This window comes from Chiloscyllium punctatum, chromosome 37 (genome assembly GCF_047496795.1).
Source record: "Chiloscyllium punctatum isolate Juve2018m chromosome 37, sChiPun1.3, whole genome shotgun sequence".
Taxonomy (NCBI): domain Eukaryota; kingdom Metazoa; phylum Chordata; class Chondrichthyes; order Orectolobiformes; family Hemiscylliidae; genus Chiloscyllium; species Chiloscyllium punctatum.
Window position 1 is genome coordinate 33,676,271 of NC_092775.1, and position 19,754 is coordinate 33,696,024.

General features: G+C 40.5%; 1 protein-coding gene across 1 annotated transcript in view; it reads left to right on the plus strand.

Annotated features, from left to right (window-relative positions):
* LOC140462774 (cadherin-like protein 26) overlaps positions 1-10,433 on the plus strand; it is a 96,682-nt gene extending 86,249 nt beyond the window's left edge. The window contains exons 17-18 of the mRNA XM_072556043.1: positions 6,984-7,073; positions 8,167-10,433. Coding sequence (XP_072412144.1) covers positions 6,984-7,073; positions 8,167-8,343 — 267 coding nt within the window. The 3' untranslated portion in view covers positions 8,344-10,433. The remainder of the gene's footprint in view (positions 1-6,983; positions 7,074-8,166) is intronic.
* Positions 10,434-19,754: the final 9,321 nt, after the last annotated feature.

The window sequence follows — 19,754 nt, forward strand, 5'->3', positions numbered from 1 at the left end:
AATTTCAGTCCATCTATCCAACAAATTACCACACTCTCAGGTGACAGATCAGAAAGTGTGCATAATGCCTAATTCCTTACTATCAACAACTAGTTAGATCCTGTATCTGTCAAAATTATAACTTCTTGTCCTTCTCCCCCGTTCTTTTTGAGTAAACTTTACCCACAGAGGCAAATTCTTTGTAGAGATCTTGTACTAACTCCACACCCAGACCCTGCCTAGGCTGTGCATTCTTCAGCAGCTCCTCATCTCTTCTTGGGGTCTCCTTTACTACCTTCACTAATGCCACTGGCTAAGCTTCTTTTGCCACATCATTTCCCACAGTGCCTTTCTTTAATAGCCAGCACTGTGTCTTTATATGTCCCATCTTCTAGCAGTGAAAACAACTTTTCCCAGTGCCCTTCTGAAACTACCAGCACTATAATTTTCTGTGTCCCACTCCATTTCAGTGAAACACCTGAGGCCCTTCACCTCCTTTCCACTCTCTTGGACTTCTTTTTCATCCTGTGGTAAATTCTTACCAGTGCTCTCTACTCTTGGTTTTGTAGTGTAGGATATCACCTTCTCCCACTTCTATCCCTGACAGGATGAAATTTGGCCAGAAGCTTGTCTTATGCACCAACAAATGCATAGATTAGCAGAATCTGCTAATTCTGCTGCCCTTCTCACTTCCTGAAATTTCCATTGCTCCACATGAATTCTGACCATCTTTGGAAGTGAGTTTTTAACCTCCTCCAGCAGAATAATCTCTCTTAGAGCCTCAAATGTCCTATTTATTTTCAAAGCAAGCACCCATCAATCAAAATGACAATGTTTAATTCTTTTGAACTCAACATAAGTCTGACCTAGTTCCGTCTTTGTGTTTCTGAACTGCTGTCTATGTGCTTCTGGTTCTAATTCATAAGCACTTAAAATAGCCTGTTTAACCTCTTTCATAATCTCTTGACCTCACATCTAACAGTGCAGCACTAGCTCTGCCTACCAGTTTAGATTGAACTAGCATTACCCATAAATCCTCAGACCACTCCATCTGCCTAGCTAATTTTTCAAATTAATTAAAGAAGGGTTCAACAACTTTCTCACCAAAATGTGACAGAGTTTTGACATATTTTTATATGTATATCGCTACCTTCTTTTTAATTCTCCATCCTGTTAACTTGACTTTGCTGACTAAGTCACAACTTCTCAAGTTCAAATTCTCTCTCTTTCTCTCTCTTTCTCTCCCTTTCTTTTCTCTCTCTCCTTGCTCAGCTAAGCACCTTCTCTCTTTCTCTTTTTCCTCTCTCTCACTCTCTCTTTGTTTATCTTCTAACTGAACTTTCCTCAATAAGTTTCTCTACTGCACTTCTCTGTTTCTCTGGCACACCTAAGTGTTTGAGTAACCTCTTTACAATTTCAGCTTTGCTTTTGTCCTTGGTTAAAGCCAAATCTAACTTATTTGCTAATTCTAAAAGTATGGCCTTTTTTTTCCCTTCTAAACTTTCTTGACAAATTTGAGAATCATCTTCAAATCCCAGAAACTCTTTAGCAATTTTAAGAGCCATTTCTCTCACTTTTAATTCACTCAACCACAAGCCACCGAGATTAAACATATTGCTTCATCTATGTTTTATTAAAAGATCTAGAAAAATAACCTGCAAGTGTTTAAATCTGCTGAGATGTTTTTGTACCCCAAATCTATTCAAATCTGTCTAAACCAGTTCAGATTTTGGACATGAGCCCCAAACTGTTATGGTATGGGGCAAACCTTCCAGCTTAATTTAAAACCAGCAACACAGAAAAGATTTGACCCATGCAGTAATCTGTAAAGATTTGAGTGGCTATGAACTATTTAAAATAAAAATTAACAACTTTATTTCTTAAAGTATAGAAGAGAATAATTAACTTACAGCTTTGTGCAAGTCCTTACTCTAACATATCTTTTACCTTACCTTCTGTAATACTAATCTGATAAAACTTCCAATTAAGATTTACAAAACAACACATTGTCTTGGAACCTGGGAGAGAAAAAAAGTCAAAACAACAGCACTTTTAAAAGGGAGAAGAACAGAAAAAGGAAACACATGGTGAGGTCAGTGCAGGGGTTGGGGGAGGGGGGAGGGGGGAGGGGGAGAGAGGGAGAGAGAGAGAGAGAGAGAGAGAGAATGAGAGAGAAATAAACCCACACTGCTAACTGACAGAATTAGTAGTTATTGCTTTTGCTGTTAAATTCATGTATCGCTGGACATTGGAGTGCGTCCGAGAAAATTAACAAACAGTGAAATTCACAACTGATCTTGGAGGAACCTGTTTGGGTCACAGCACAGAAACAGATAAGCGAATTTTAAGCGTGGCCTTACAATAAGTCTGCAGTCATGAGTAGAGTGTGTTGTTTTTTGATTATATGGTTTATTGAGCTATTGATTAAACTTAAAATATAAGCCATAAATATTAATTTAACCTGGAGCAGTGTTTTGTAGAGGAATAAGACAGTGCTATTTTCTGGGTCTGTAGATTGAAAGAAACAAAATTGGCCTCTAGTAGAGTGATGTGCTCTTCTTGTTGGATGTGGGAGTTTAGGGAGAGTTTACAGGTTACTGAGGATTATATCTGCAATAAATACCATTGCTTGAGAATCCTATCAGACCGAATGGATTGGTTGGAGAGACAGTTAGTGGTAATGAGGAGTTTACAAGAGCAAAGGGATGTGATGGATGGTAGTTATAGGAAGGGGGGGTAAGTCTCAGATACAGTCACATAGATGGGTTAACTCCAGGAAAGGTAAGAGAGGTAGGCAGGTAGTGCAGGAGTCTTCTGTGGTTATTCCCATTTCAAACAAGTATGCTGTTTTAGAAAATGAAGAGGGTGATGGATTCTCAGGGGGATATAGCACAAACAGCCATGTTTCAGGTATTGAGACAGGCTCTAATGTAATGGAGATACATCGGGTTCCACATGATCAATTGTGTTAGGGCACTCTCTAGTCTGATGTACAGACATGTTTCTGTGGCCAGCAGCGAAAAATCAGAATGATATGTTGCTTCCCAGATGGCAAGATCAAGCATGTCTCGGAGAGGGTGCAGAATGTTCTCAAGGGGGAAGAGGGGCCAGCAACATGTCATTTTACACATTGGAACCAATGACACAGAAAGGGAAAAGGTTGAGATTCTGAAGGGAGATTATAGAAAGTTAGGCAGGAATTTAAAAAGGAGGCCTTCGAGAGTAGTAATATCTGGATTACTCCCAGTGCTATGAGCTAGTGAGGGCAGGAATAGGAGGATCGAGCAGATGAATGCATGGCTGAGGAGCTGGTGTATGGGAGAAAGATTCACATTTTTGGATCATTGGAAGTTCTTTTAGGGTAGAAGTGATCTGTACGAGAAGGATGGATTGCACCTTAATTGGAAGGAGACTAATATACTGGCAGGGAGATTTGCTGGAGCTGCTCGGGAGGATATAAAATAGAAAGGTGGGGGGGGTGGCGAAGGTTGCGGTGGGCCCTGGGGAGATAGTGAAGAAAGAGATCAATCTAAGACTGGTACAGTTGAGAACAAAGGTGAGTCAAACAGTCAGGGCAGGCAGGGACAAAGCAGAGAACAAGGTAGGACTGATAAATTAAACTGCATTTATTTCAATGCAAGAGGCCATAACAGGGAAGGCAGATTGAACTCAGGGCATGGTTAGGAACATGGGACTGATATATCATAGCAATTACAGAAACATGGCTCAGGGATGGACAGGACTGGCAGCTTAATGTTTCAGGATGCAAATGCTATAAGAAGGATAGAAACAGAGGCAAGAGAGGAGGAGGAGTGGCATTTTTGATAAGGGATAGCATTACAGCTATGCTGAGGGAGGATATTCCCGGAAATACATACAGGGAAGTTATGTGGGTGGAACTGAGAAATCAGAAAGGGATCATCACCTTATTGGGTTTGTATTATAGACCCCCTAATAGTCAGAGGGAAATTGAGAAACAAATTTGTAAGGAGATCTCAGTTATCTGTTAGAATAATAGGGTGGTTATGGTAAGTGATTTTAACTTTCCAAACAAACGCTGGGCCTGCCATAGTGTTAAGGTTTAGATGGAGAGGAATTTGTTAAGTGTGTACGAGAAAATTTTCTGATTCAGTATGTGGATGTACTTACTAGAGAAGGTGCAAAACTTGACCTACTCTTAGGAAATAAGGCAGGGCAGGTGACTGAGGTATCAGTGGGGGAGCACTTTATGGCCAGCGACCATAATTCTATTAGTTTTAAAATAGCGATGGAAAAAGATAGACCAGATTTAAAAGTTGAATTTCTAAATGGGAGAAAGGCCAATTTTGATGTTATTAGGCAAGAACTTTCAAAAGTTGAATGGGCTCAGGTGTTTGCATGTAAAGGGATGGCTGGAAAGTGGGGAGCCTTCAGAAGTTAGATAACGAGAGTCCAGAGAAAGTATATTCCTGTTAGAGTGAAAAGAAAGGCTGATAGGTATAGGGAATGCTGGATGACTAAAGAAATTGAGGGTTTGGTTAAAGAAAAGAAGGAAGCACATGTCAAGTATAGACATGATAGATTGAGTGAATCCTTTGAAGAGTATAAAGGCAGTAGGGGTATACTTAAAACAGAAATCATGAGGGCAAAAAGGGGACATGGGATAGCTTTGGCAAATAGAGTTAAGAAGAATCCAGAGGGTTTTTACAAATACAATAAGGACGAAAGAGTAACTAGTGAGATAATAGGGCCCTTTAAAGATCAGCAAGGTGCCCCTAGTGTGGAGCCGCAGGAGATGGGGGAGATACTAAACGAGTATTTTGCATCAGTATTTACTGTGGAAAAGGACATGGAAGATATAGAATGTGGGAAAATAGATTGTGACATGGTGAAAATTGTCCATATTACAGAGGAGAAAGTGCTGGATGTCTTGAAATGCATAAGTGGATAAAACCCCAGGACCTGATCAGGTGTCTCCTAGAACTCTGTGGGAAGCTAGGGAACTGATTTCTGGGCCCCTTACTTCGATATTTGTATCATCAATAGTCACAGGTGAGGTGCCAGAAGACTGGAGGTTGGCAAACGTGGTGCCATGGTTTAAGAAAAGTGGTAGGAACAAGCCAGGGAACTATAGACCAGTGAGCATAATGTCAGTGGTGAGCAAGTTGTTAGAGGGAATCCTGAGGGACAGGATGTACATGTATTTGGAAAGGCAAGGACTGATTAGGGATAGTCAGCATGGCTTTGTGCATGGGAAATCATGTCTCACAAACTTGATTGAGTCTTTTCAAGAAGCAACAAAGAGGATTGATGAGGGCAGAGCAGTGGACGTGATCTATATGGACTTCAGTAAGGTGTTCAACAAGGTTCCCCATAGGAGACTGATTAGCAAGGTTGGATCTCGTGGAATACAGGGAGAGCTAGCCATTTGGATACAGAACTGGCTCAAAGGTAGAAGACAGAGTGGTGGTGGAGGGTTGTTTTTCAGACTGGAGGCCTGTGACCAGTGGAGTGCCACAGGGATCGATGCTAGGTCCACTACTTTTCATCATTTATATAAATGGTTTGGCTGTGAGCATAAGAGGTGCAGTTAGTAAGTTTGTAGATGACACCAAAATTGGAGGTGTAGTGGCAATGAAGAAGATTCCCTCAGTTTACAATGGGATCTTGATCAGATGGGCCAGTGGGCTGAGAAGTGGTAAATAGAGTTTAATTTAGATAAATGTGAGGTGTTGCATTTTGGGAAAGCAAATCTTAGCAGGACTTATACACTTAATGGTAAGGTCCTCGGGAGTGTTGTTGAACAAAGGGACCTTGGAGTGCAGATTCTTAGCTCCTTGAAAGTGGAGTTGCAGGTAGATAGGATAGTGAAGAAGGCGTTTGGTATGCTTTCCTTTATTGGTCAGAGTATTGAATACAGGAGTTGGGAGGTCATGTTGCGGCTGTACAGGACATTGGTTAGGCCACTGTTGGAATATTATGTGCAGTTCAGGTCTCCTTCCTCTCAGAAAGATGTTGTGAAACCTGAAAGGGTTCAGAAATGATTTATAAGGATGTTGCCAGGGTTGGAGAATTTGAGATATAGGGAGTGGTTGAGTAGGCTAGGGCTGTTTTCCGTGGAATGTCAGAGGTTGAGAGTGACCTTATAGAGGTTTACAAAATCATGAGGGGCATGGATAGAATAAATAGACAAAGTCTTTTCCTTGGGATGGTGGAGTCCAGAACTAGAGGGCATAGGTTTCAGGTAAGAGGGGAAAGATATAAAGAGACCTAAGGAATTTCTGCAGCACTGGTTACTGATCGAAAAGGTATCTTTTAAGAGAGCTATTTTTCTGGGCAGTCTGCTTACATGCTAGGCTTTGCAGTTCTCCTCCCGACTGTTCAATTTTTCCCTAGTCTTATACCCCAGAGCATCGGATTGTGTCATTGGCTTTTAAGATTGTCAATATATTCAATTCAAACTTGATTGGAAATTGGTATTTTTTCGGGATATAATTTAAACTGACTGGCCTAGTTCGAATCTGTTTTTTGTCGTTTCCAGGCAACCAGCGACTCTAGTAGCTGGAGCACATGTTACATTGTGTCTTATTGAGAACACTTAGTGCTGTCACTGCTAGCTTTTAACTCTCTTAAAAGGTATAGGTCACCCACATCTTCAAAACACTTAGAAACGCTTTAATAAATTCAAATCCTATCTTTTTCTCCCTGTTCATTCATGACGCTGCCAATTGAAACTGGTATAACCGCATCAAAAATGATGATGATAACCTTGCATTTATGGCAAGTCTTTCACAACTACAAGATGCTGCAAAGCGACAACTAAGCACTTTCCTAGTTAAATCACTGCTGTCATGAGCGAGATCAGGAATCAAAAATGATAGCAGAGCATTTTACTGAGCTACCCTTTTGGATGTATTATAAATTGTAAATCCAAAGAAATGCAATCTTTTGTTTAGCCCTGTTGCTTTCAGTTTTTCTTTGCAATTGAATTTATTTGATATTATTAATTTCTGTTTTCACTACAGGGAACTTTCCCATTTCGAAGTAGCATGTTTAGGCCAATTAACAAATTACAAGAACATGACTCAAATGGTTGGGCTAACAGGCACTATTTGGTAAGAAAGAATTACAATGAAATATATTAAAATTAATTGTCAGTTTCCAAAGTGATATTTTTCTAAGACAACAAGTGCGTAGAAGTTCTGATTGTACATATCCTTACTATTTAAGAGTGACATCAGGAATTAAGCTCTTGAACTGTTTTTAACTAGCACAAATATTATTACTCAAAGGATGCAGACAATATAACAAAAGTTGCCAATGACAGTGCAAGCAGATAATTACAGTTAGAAATGTATATGACTCACAGCAAGGTAGGCATTTCCTCAGAACTGCTGACTGTCGCAACTCTAATCAACAGTATAGCTAAACAATGCTTAGAAGCATATCAGAGCATGTGCCATGCTTTTGATGATGCTCTGGCAGCAAAACTTCAAAGCAGTTCTTTATCTAAATTAGTCTGCATCCTTTCTGTATTGGAGAGATAAACTGGACTGTCACTTTCTAAACTGTTTTTTTGCCACTAAATAATCTCCAAATGCATGCAAAACATTGTCCAAACAGAACTGAGCTCTCTGGCAGATATAAAATAAGTTGTGCGACCTTCAGTAAACAAATCCAGCAATTGGCTGAAACAATGTGTTTTCTGAGAAATGTCTTGTTAATAAAGAAAATACTCTAATGCCCAAAGTGACCTTTTTGAAAGCCAATTCAGAGATCCAAGGATTGTGTAATAAATCAATTTTCCATAATTGTTTAAAACTCCAGCTATCAGTGAAAACCATCAAATATGAAACCTTCATAACAAAGGATTTGTGCTGTTTTTGACATTTACATTGCGGTACCAGCAGCATTTAGTGTTTGTTGAGCTTAAAGAAAAGAAAAACCTTATTGTCAGCTGAGGTCATCCTATCAATGATTACTGTATACTAACATTTTCCTTTCATTCTTGTTATTAAAATATTGATGTTAAGATATTTATGATGGAATTAATTTGCAAAAACTGAAACAAATGACTTATTTTGATTTTAATTTTCAAAAATAAAATAATGTAAACTGATGTATGGCCACTCTTTTAATAGAAAATCAGATAACCATATTACTTACAGCATATGTATGTTGTTTATTATTGTTTTAACTTTTTTTTAGGAACCAGAACCTACTTTTAAACCTCGTGTGTATAATTACGAAGGAGATGACCTATGCGAGCCATCTCTTGATGCCATCAGCATAGTTGAAGACAGCATTAGGTCTGACTACTTGGACAACTTAGATCCAAAGTTTACAGCTCTAGCAAGAATCTGTCAGGAAAAGTATCCACTGTAAGTTCAATGGCAACAGAAATAAACTATGAGCACTAAGGAAAGCTCTTTATAAATTGTTCATATTACCTTTTAACAAATTAATGACGTGGGCTAGAGGGCATTGTGTTACCAAGAATTCCAGACAGCTATGTTTCATGTGAAAATGACGCAAAACAATCCTAATTTTTATTCCCTTCTGATTTCTGTATAATTCAGAACAAACCACCTGAACACTGCTGAAACGAGACACGTTAATGAACAACAATCTGTATCTCTTTTCAGAAATAAACAGAAAACTTGTATTACATACTATGATTAAGTTGAATAGCTAAAGACACAAGTGTTCAATATCTGGCTTTTATTTCTCCCCAATTCTGGAGGGAAATCCAAGGAAACTCCTGACAAACTACTTATAAAGTATACTTAAGGGATTTTCTGTTGAAACAATGGTAGTGCAATGATGAGAGTCACAATGAAAACTGAACTCCAAAACATTACTTTAAATATTTGAACATGGCTTCCAAGTATTGTGCATCGAATTATTTTGTAAATAACAAACTCTTCATAATCTTAAATCTCCCATCCATGTGTGGAATGAACTTCCAGAGGAAGTGATGGATGTGGGGGCAGTTACAATGTTTAAAAGACATTTAGATAAATATATGAATAAGAAATGTTTGGATGGATGTAGGCCAAGCACAAGCAGGTGGAGCTAGTTTATCTTGGGATTATGGTTGGCATGGATTGGTTGGACCAAAAGGTCTGTTTCTATGTTTTATGAATCTATGATTATATGACTCCCAACTGAGAAGGAGAATTGCAGTTGGGTTTTAGGGGCTGTCTTGTGGTGCAGTGGTAGTGTTTTATCCTTGCACTGGGAGGCCCAGTTTCAGTCTCACCAGCTTGATTAGAGAAATAGGTTAAAAAAATGGAAATATACTATTCTGTTAATGTGATCAGGCTATAAGGTTTCAATTCTTGTTTTATTTGAATACTGTCTCCTAATTGCTGTAAATAATTTACTATTACTGGTAAATATTGGGAAAGGTACAAATATGTAGGTATTTCACAAAATGGATAAATGTTTTTTAATCTAAGTTAACATTCAATAGTTTTTTTGTGGTTCAGGGAATCTTCAGCACTGAAACATGGAAGAATTATTTTTTTTGCCACTACATTTAATGTGGATGGGGGTGATGGGTGAAAACAAAGCCAAGTTAACATGAGGATAACCCATCTTTTTATCCTGACTACAAATTCTTGTCTCTATATACAGATTTGATAACCAAAAGTAATCCCTTTCTTGCTCATTGTTTGTAAGTTACAGTGGAGGAGTTAGTCCTTGTAAGCCAATTCATTTCCCTCACTTCACCACAACTGTTGCTAACCCAAAGGACCATGAAGAAACTGGTGCTTCTACCACCTGCATTGGCAGAAGGCCTGAACATGTCTTTTTGAAGAGATAGGATACAATACTAAGCATCTCTTCTTTGCTTATGTCTTCGCCATTATCTTTCTGAACACCAGCACATTTAAAACCCTTAGATATCTAAATTATTCCTCGTTCCTCAGACCTCCTTTGCTACCTTTAATCTTTCACCAGATTTATCACTGGCTTTTTCATTTTCATTTGCTATGAACTCACCCTAGTGAGAGAGTTCAAACTTCTTGCTTGATTGGATTTAAGTTGGGAAAGTGGATTGGAATGGGAAGAGGGTCAGAAAGGAGTATGGAAATTCTGCCTCAACTGTACAGTAGCGACAAGAGATATCCAGCTCAGAATTTCTCTCATGAGTTTGAATTACGATATGAAATGACAGATTCTGTTCTGGGAATTTTAATCTAAGTTAACATTCAATAGTTTGTTCTTTTCTTGAAAGATTGTGCATTGGATAAGCTTTAATGAATCTGTATATATTAGTGCAGTTAGCTGGATGGCTGGCTTGTGATGTGGAGTGATGTTAACAGATTGGATTCAATTCCTGCATCTGCTGAGGTTACCATGAAAGATTCTCCTTCTCAGCCTTTTCCCTCACCTCAGATGTGGTGACCCTCAGTTAAAATAACTCTTCGTTGTTTCTTTGCAATAGTTGAACTATGGGGTTTTTACTTATACATGCTTTCTGTAATAATGCTATAAATTAAGTGATTAGAAGTTAACATAATAGATATAATGATACATATTTATCTATTTAATGAACAACTGTTTTGGAAAGTTGTTACATTTGAGAGTGGCTTATATTAGCTTTAATTTTGCAGTTCCTAACTTTTAACATGTTTCCTGACACAATGTATGCTTACAAGTTTTGCATTTAATTTACATAAACATAGTGAAATGTGGAATAAATTATGGGCTGAAAATTACAATATTTTGGCGGTGTATTTTTTTTGTTTCATGGACAGTTCCTCTCTGTGAGGACTTGTGGGTTTTCTTAAGTTATTGTCCTAACCTCTCATTTATTGCCAACTCCACCCTTCTGGCACTCCTCTTGTTTGATACTAGCCTGATTCTACCACATGTTGTAGCTGAAAGAAATCATCATTCACTAGATATCTCAGAATCCAGCGCTATCTCTGGAATTAGTATGCCATTACATTGCTCTCCTGAACAAATGTCTGCAATAGCTTTGCATGGTTCGAGACAGTTGCTCCAAACTTGGCCCAGAAGGGGAAATTGGCACCTCACTTAGTGGACAGGGATCTTGAGGTCCTGCTGAATAGTGTGGTACAGAAAGGGACCTCTGCACATCCCCCAGGAGAGGCAGTAGAAGCAAGGACAGCAGATCCTGCCAGCCTGATTTGTGATTGTCACTCCTGTCAGTGGGCTCTCAGAGTCTGGAGAAATGCCCAGCCATATTGTAAGTAGGTCAATGACCTTCTCTGCTCTGCTAAGGTAAGTACCAATAACTTCTGACTATTAACTCTCACTCATACTATCTCTGCTATGCACTCCCACCAAGGCTATGCCCTACAACAGTCATTGGTATGTGCAAAATCATCCCTCACTTGCTGTCAGCTACCCAATCTCCCTTCACTTCTAATCCTGTAAGACATCTGTGTCCCTCCTACTCAGTCACAATGTGTCAGTACCATAAATATCCCTGTGCTAGCCATTTTTATTTTCCTCAATCCTTCCGTTTTCTCATGCCAGGAGAAAATAACCCTAGTATGGATGGTGGGGTGCCCAACATCTCGCTCCTCATGTCACATGAGAAGGGAGATCTGCCCCTAATTGCCCCAAATGGGATAAATCCAGAATGGGTCGAGCATCTCAAAACTCTGAAGCCATGAGGTGTGGGCCATCAGCAGCATTAGTATTATACTCCATCATGGTCTGCATCTTAATGGACTAATATGTAGCTCAATGTACCCCTCAATCAATATAAAGAACTAAACTTGGTTTAATGGAGAATGTAGTAGAACATGCATTTCTGAAAATAAGATATCAGCTTGCAAGTTACAATTCAGGATTACTTGTATGCAGAACAGCAGAAGTAGCATGTTATAGGTATATCTCAGTGAATAATTTTTTTAAAAAAATCAACGTTGGCATTACGTTACTGAGAATGAAGAAAGTGCCCTGAGATGCAGCATGTTTAATCATTGAATTAGATGAAGTTCCTGCATGCAATGTTCCTTGCAGCAGCACACTAATAAGAGGTGCCAGTGCACTCCAAAGTACAGCATTAAAGTGCAGCAAAGTAAATGGAGCAGGGATATGCCATGACAGTAGAGACAGTCTGGCTGCCAGTGTCTATGGGGTTAAAAATCACACAACACCAGGTTATAGTCCATCAGGTTTAATTGGAAGCACACTAGCTTTCGGAGCGACGCTCCTTCATCAGGTGATAGTCTATCACCTGATGAAGGAGCGTCACTCCGAAAGCTAGTGTGCTTCCACTTAAACCTGTTGGACTATAACCTGGTGTTGTGTGATTTTTAACTTTGAACACTCCAGTCCAACATCGGCATCTCCAAACAGTGTCTGTGGGCGAAGGGTGTATGTAGCTGCTGCCCTGGAGTTCATTCCAAGATGTTTTTGTCAGGTATCCATAAGATCATAAGATATAGAAGGACATTGATGCCTTTTCTTTTCAGTCCATTGTGTCTGCTCCACCATTCAATCATGGCTGATGTGTTTCTTCACCCCGCTGTCCTACCTTCTCCTCATAATCATTGATCCCAATATCAGTCAAGAACCTATTTATCTCTGTCTTAAATACATGCAATGACTTGACCTCTACAGCTCTCTGCAGCAATGAATTCCACAGATTCATTACCTTCAGGTTGTATGCAAAAGTGCAAAACCTCACATTTTCCCAGATTGTATTCCCTGCCATATGTTTGCCCACTCTCCTAACATGTCCTAGTTCTGCTGCAGCCTCCTGGCTTCCTCAACATTACCTGTCTGTCCACCTTTCTATGTGTCATCTACAAACCAAGCAATAATGTCCTCAGTTCCTTCATCCAGATCGATAATGTAAAACTTGAATGGTGCGGTTCTAATACTGACTCCTGCAGAACTCCACTAGTCAATGGCTGCCATCCTGAAAAAGACTCCTTCATCCACATTAGCTGCCTTTTGCAAGTCAATGCATGATTGATGCCAGTGCCTTGCCCCTAACAGAGCCTCCTGTGCAGCATATAGTCAAAAGCCAATTAGATGCCATCTACTGGCTCTGTCTAACTTGCTCATTATTTCCTTAAAGAATTCAGATAGATTTCTCAGGCATGACTTTCTTTTGATGAAGCCTTCCTGACTCAACCTTATTTTTACCATACACTTCCAAGAACTCTGCAATCCCATCCTTAATAATGGACTCTCAAATCTTACCAACAACCAAGGTTAGGTTCATTGGTCAATATTTTCTCATCTTCTGCCTCCCTCGTTTCTGAAACAAGATGTTACATTAGCCATTTTCCAGTCCTCTAGGAGCCTCCCTGACTCCAGTGATTCCTGAAAAATCACCACGAATGCCTCCACAATCTCACCAGCTATCATTCAGAACTCTGAATGATTTATCCATCTTTAAATCATTCAGCTTCACCAGCACCTTCTTAGTGATGACCACTGCACTCATTCCTGGCTCCTGACTCTCAAAGTTGTGATATGCTGTTGGTATCTTCTACTGTGAAAACTGATCTATTGAAGCATGTGGTGAGCTGAACTCCCAGGTCCCTGCTTTGACTTCCACGTTTGGAACTCTTGACATGTACTTCTACCCAGTGGGTGGTAGGATGGAACCGTGTACTGCTGGTGTGGGAATGGGGTGCAATGAGTGTGATAATGAGCAACAATTCCTGTTAATAAGCTTGGATCATAGTTCAAAAACATAAGCAGTACAGATCGTACTCGGGAGATGTGCACATGCAGAGTGTGTTTCATTATTAAGGTAAAAAGATGCAGCACTGCCACTCACTGCATGGGAGCATGCAGCTGTAGTTATCTGTCTTCACGGCACCTTTTGTATTTGTGAATGACCTACACAATGTTTAATTTACAGATTCATTTCAGGCAGCCATTAACAATTTTGTAACATCAGTAAAATTGCAATATGGGTCCTTAGCACATGGGACCAGATGTTGAACTCATGACCTATAGCACCCCAAAAAGACGTCAACAATATTTATCACCACTTTTACAGGGTTGAACATTTCTCCAAATCTCAAGTGCAATATATAATGCCTGTGTTGCTTCTTAGATCGCCCATAAAATAATGCAACAGGTGTGTGCACTATACAGTTAATCCCACACACCAATACCTGATAGGCAGCAAATTACTGCATTTTCTTAAGATTTGATCTGCAAACTGAATCACAAAAGGGCCCCTGAATGACTAACCATCTTCCCGCTTCCATGGGTAATGGTAAGTGTCTTACAAATAGTATTCAGGATTAGTGGTGCTGGAAGAGCACAGCAGTTCAGGCAGCATCCAAGTAGTTTCGAAATCGACGTTTCGGGCAAAAGCCCTTCATCAGGAATAAAGGCAGTGGGCCTGAAGCGTGGAGAGATAAGCTAGAGGGTGGGGGTGGGGAGAAAGTAGCAGAGAGTACAATGGGTGAGTGGGGGAGGGGATGAAGGTGATAGGTCAAGGAGGAGAGGGTGGAGTGGATAGGTGGAAAAGGAGATAGGTAGGTAGGACAAGTCATGGGGACAGTCTTGTCTTACAATTGTCTTACAAATAGCAGCAGAGGAGCACAATGTGCCTCAACAAAGCTTGGAGACTGAGAGGAATTTCAAAATGTTTATGTTGCCTGGACATTTTGGGAGGAGTTCTGCAGTATGTTGCAATTAATGTGTTAAGTACAATTGTAGCAAAATTTCACATCAAAGAAGATCTGGACTCTGAGATTGCCGACAAGAAAGGTCTAGTGCCACTGGAGCCTGGACTGCATAGTGGAGACAATCATGGTAAGGTATACCCAAATAAATCCTCAATAATTCATGCAAAAAAAGCTTTCAATTTCACCCATGAATTTGTAGGAACAGGGGTCAGCTATTTAGGATCCCACATCCCCCACCCAATCTGCTTGACTATTCAGTGAGATCATAGCTGATTTGTTGCCTAACTCCATACACCAAGCTTTGTTTTGTTTCTTTGGTACCTATGGTTAGGGCAAAGTCTAACAATCCGAGTTTTAAAATTATTTATCAAGCTCCAATTGCTATAACAGAAAAAAAGTTTCAAACTTCTGTAAAACAATGTTTAGTGATGTTTCCTAATTTAATCTCTATAAGATCTGGCTATAATTTTTTGACTATATCTGCAGAGCAAGATTCAACAGAAAATAATTTATTTCTTCTGTACTATCTGTTCCCCTGAATACTTTGAAAACTTCAATCAACCCAGGTTACAACTCTAGTTTACATAATCTTTTCTGTTCTGTAACTTAATCCTGACCGCTATTCGAATTAACATTGCTTACCTTTGACACAATCAGCTTCCTCTAGCTCCTCCCCCACCCCCACTGTTTAACAAAAAAAATCTTTAATGTTCAACTCACCTTACACTCATGTAACCAAAACATACTCAGCTTTGTTCAATATATTAGGGAAGTATCCTGTCACGGTTTTAACAGTTTCTAATTAAAAGCATATGGGTTGTCTACTTGCTGGGCAATTATTATGTTTGGTAATAATAAACTTTGTCACCTTTGCCACTATGGCCTACAGTCTTTTTGAAGGACAGTTTCTGAGTCAGCATTGCCAAAATGTCATTGATATGGAAGATGCCCCAATCATTTCAATGTTCTTCAATACAGGATGAAAGAGCTAATAAAAATTTTAAACAGGTAGGCTCATGTAACTTCTCAGTGGGAGGATATAAACACCTCAACAGAATTGCTGATGTAACTCCACAATATTTGCAAGTTTCTTCTTCTCTCCTGCTTTATCTGGAGGACAGCTATTGCACCTCAGACTCCTTCAAATGCAGACCCTTGTATAAATGAGGTTATTCAGTAAGCAACACACCAAAATGATGCAAGAGCCTCTTTTGGGTATAGTGTAGGAAATCCCTCACCATTATGACATTGATGATCAAAAGTTACTAGAGGAGTTGTGAAATTTATGCATAGCTTGAAAATGTGATCTGTTTGGTTCCAAGGAAACAAAAATTGCATAACTTTCTCTGCAATTTGAAAGTGATCCTTACTTGACTACTGAAAAGCCTCCAGCTAAACTCTTTGAATATCCTTTTTCACATGTATTCTTAAGCTACCTGGCAGAGCTAAAGATCAACATGCGTGCAACTACAATCAAGAACAAAAGGATTGAATGCAAACCAAAATCTCAATATTAGAGTTACACACCAGAAACAGGAGATCAAGTGCGTGTGAAATATGTTGATCATGATGATAAGGATAAGTTTGTTTATGTTGTTTGTTGACCAGAGCATGATCAATGATTACTGTGAAATAAGATTCACAAATTATCACATGGAACACATTATTGTGAAAGCTTTGGAAACACCATTTAGAAGTATTGAATCCAATATTGAAATTGTTATCTCGGATAAATAATATGAGTTAATTAAAACCAAACCTGATGTCAGATGATATCCTGCTTGTTAGAGAAGTCACGCACCAAATATTACAGAATCACAGGACAATTACAGAGTAGACGGAAGCCAGTGGTGTCATCATATGACTTCTGTTACAATACCCCATCAGGGACAGTCTAACCTAATCAATATTTTATTTGAAAGAAAGTTGAAGGTAACCATTCTACTTGTCCAATCTGCACTAGCTCTCCACTGAGTGTTATAATTTAATGTTATTCTCCTGTCTCCTATCCATAAACTGTACATTGTTCCTTTTCAAAGTTATTTCTTTGCGAAAGCTTTAATTGACCCTGCTTCCACTGCATCTTTTTGTTTTAAAAGCGAGTGTGTCACTGTCTCAATGGATCTTGTTGAATCTTACTATTTCTTCGAAAGACCAACTTAACCATTATCTCCTTCCAGGAACACCAACTGCATATCGCACATTTATGATCTGGTGGAGATCATCCTGACACTTGTGTTTACTGTCAGTTGACCATGGCAATTTGTTGCTTTAGCAGCAGAAGTAGGCAAATTGCAACAAAGTAAGGATGAGTGTGGGAGGATGCCCAGCCACATTGTGTTTTCAATCCACTCAAGGACTTTCCAGGTCCAGGGAAAAACCTTAACCATGTAAACAAAACCAGGAGTGTTCCAGCTGAGGTTTGATATATCAGTTTTCATTTCTTTACTCTCTATCCTAATCAAGTACATATTCACTGTATTCAAAGTTCACAAAATTAGCAGATCTGTGTTTGCTGTGCTAGCTGGGAGCAGATGCGGCAGAGGCGAATGAATTGGGAATATGGGATGGCGTTTTTACAGGGGGCAGGGTGGGAGGAGGTGTAATCTAGGTACCTGTGGGAGTCGGTCGGTTTATAGTAAATGTCTGTGTTGAGTCGGTCACCCGAGATAGAAATGGAGAGGTCGAGGAAGGGGAGGGAGGAGTGTGAGATGGTCCAGGTCCCAATTCCTTCGCCTCCGCCTCATCTGCTCCCAGGAGAACCAATTCCAATACCGAACAACCCAGATGGCCTCCTTCTTCAAAGACCGCAATTTCCCCTCAGACGTGGTTGACGATGCTCTCCACCACACCTCCTCTACTTGCTGCTCCTCCGCCCTTGAATCCCACCCCTCCAATTGCCACCAGGACAGAACCCCACTGGTCCTCACCTACCACCCTACCAACCTCCAGATACATCGTATCAGCCTTCGTCATTTCCGCCACCTCCAAACAGACCCCACCACCAAGGATATATTTCCCTCCCCTCCCCTATCAGCGTTCCAGAAAGACCACTCCCTCCGCGACTCCCTCGTCAGGTCCACAACCCCCACCAACCCAACCTCCACTCCCAGCATCTTCCCCTGCAACCGCAAGAAATGTAAAACTTGTGCCCACACCTCCCCCCTCACTTCCCTCCAAGGCCCCAAGGGATCCTTCCATATCCATCACAAATTCACCTGTACCTCCACACACACCATTTACTGCATCCGCTGCACCCGATGTGGCCACCTCTACATTGGGGAGACAGGCCACCTACTTGCGGAATGTTTCAGAGAACACCTCTAGGTCACCCGCACCAACCAACCCAACCGCCCGTGGCTGAACACTTTAACTCCCCCTCCCACTCCGCCAAGGACATGCAGGTCCTTGGACTCCTCCATCACCAGACCATGGCAACATGACGCCTGGAGGAAGAGCGCCTCATCTTCCCCTCCAACCACAAGGGATGAATGCAGATTTCTCCAGCTTCCTCATTTCCCCTCCCCCCCCCCACCTTATCTCAGTCCCAACCCTCGGACTCAGCACCGCCTTCTTGACCTGCAATCTTCTTCCCGACCTCTCCACCCCACCCCCTCTCCGGCCTATCACCCTCACCTTAACCTCCTTCCACCTATCGCATTCCCAACGCCCCTTCCTCAAGTCCCTCCTCCCTACCTTTTATCTTAGCCTGCTTGACACACCTTCCTCATTCCTGAAGAAGGGCTTATGCCCGAAACATCAATTCTCCTACTCCTTGGATGCTGCCTGACCTGCTGCGCTTTTCCAGCAACACATTTTTCAGCTCTAATCAGAATAACATGTTTATATAAGTTCTTATAAAATGCATGACTACCTTCTTCTCTTTAACAAATCTTCCCATGTGATCTTACTGAGTGTTTTTCTGCCAGTAAATTCTTGAAGGTGATGTGAAAAGACAACTATCCACTGTGAAGTGTTGAGTTCATGGAACTGCGTCATGTAAATCCCACTGTAGCATTCTGAAATCCTGGGCTTGTGAATGTCTACACCAATGGTCTTAGAGACTGCTCTCTTTTATGAGGTTACAACCTTTATGGTGTTTAGCATTCACAGTATGTCCTTATTTAAATAAAGACTTTCACACTCTCTTCAGTGAAGTTAAATCCTTTATTTACATTTATATGTGGCAGGCTACAGAATGAAGCACTTTACATGCTTCTCCCCATCACTCTACTCTGATGTCAGAGTAACATTATCGGTTACATCCTCATCACTTGCAGATTCTACAATAATACAGTACTTTGGAGAGCCAAGTGTTTAGCAATGCTGTCCAGCACTGAAAGTGTGATGCTGTGAAGTGGGAGATGGCACCAGGCAGGGTGATACTAGGCACACAGAACACAAGATGGCTACTGAACCATCAGTTGGCCATTTGACACATAAGATGGTTGCAGGACAGTAGGGAGAGAGACAGCAGAGCAAATACAGATACTGCCTGGGGCCACCAGAATGCCACCCATAACCTCATTGATTAGTTTAAAATGAGTGGGAGAGACAATACACATGAAAAGCGTACACTGCCTTCCGAAGTATCGTTCCAGCCAACACCTTTAATAGAAATGCTAACTGCTTGAGACAGACTCAATACAAAGTGCTCATAGCCAGGGCTGCTGTAATTATCCTTCTCAGGAAGAGCGAATAGCACACATTACTGTACTTCCGCGCAGACACTGAAATTGACAATGTCTGTGCTGAAACTGACAACGACCGTGCTGAAATTAACAAAGGCAGCATTGGAACTGACAATGACTACACCGAAACTATCAACGATTCAGCAATGTTTGCAACAAACAAACTATGTTACAGAGACAATAACCTCAACACTGACCTATTATATTACAAAATGTATAAACGTATCTTGACATGTGCCCTGGGTTGAGAGAAGAATTGCAGTTGACCAATGTGCTGTTTGTGTCTTTCCCTTCTCCGAGCTTCAGTATTTCCTTGTACAATAAACTCTGTCATTGAACCCCGACTCTGACTCCAAGGCAAGTGATTTTCCCCACAACAGCTGCATTTTCAGAGCAAATACATTTTGATGTGTGCACATTTTAGACAAAATCTCCCTGAGAATGCCCCTGAAAATCT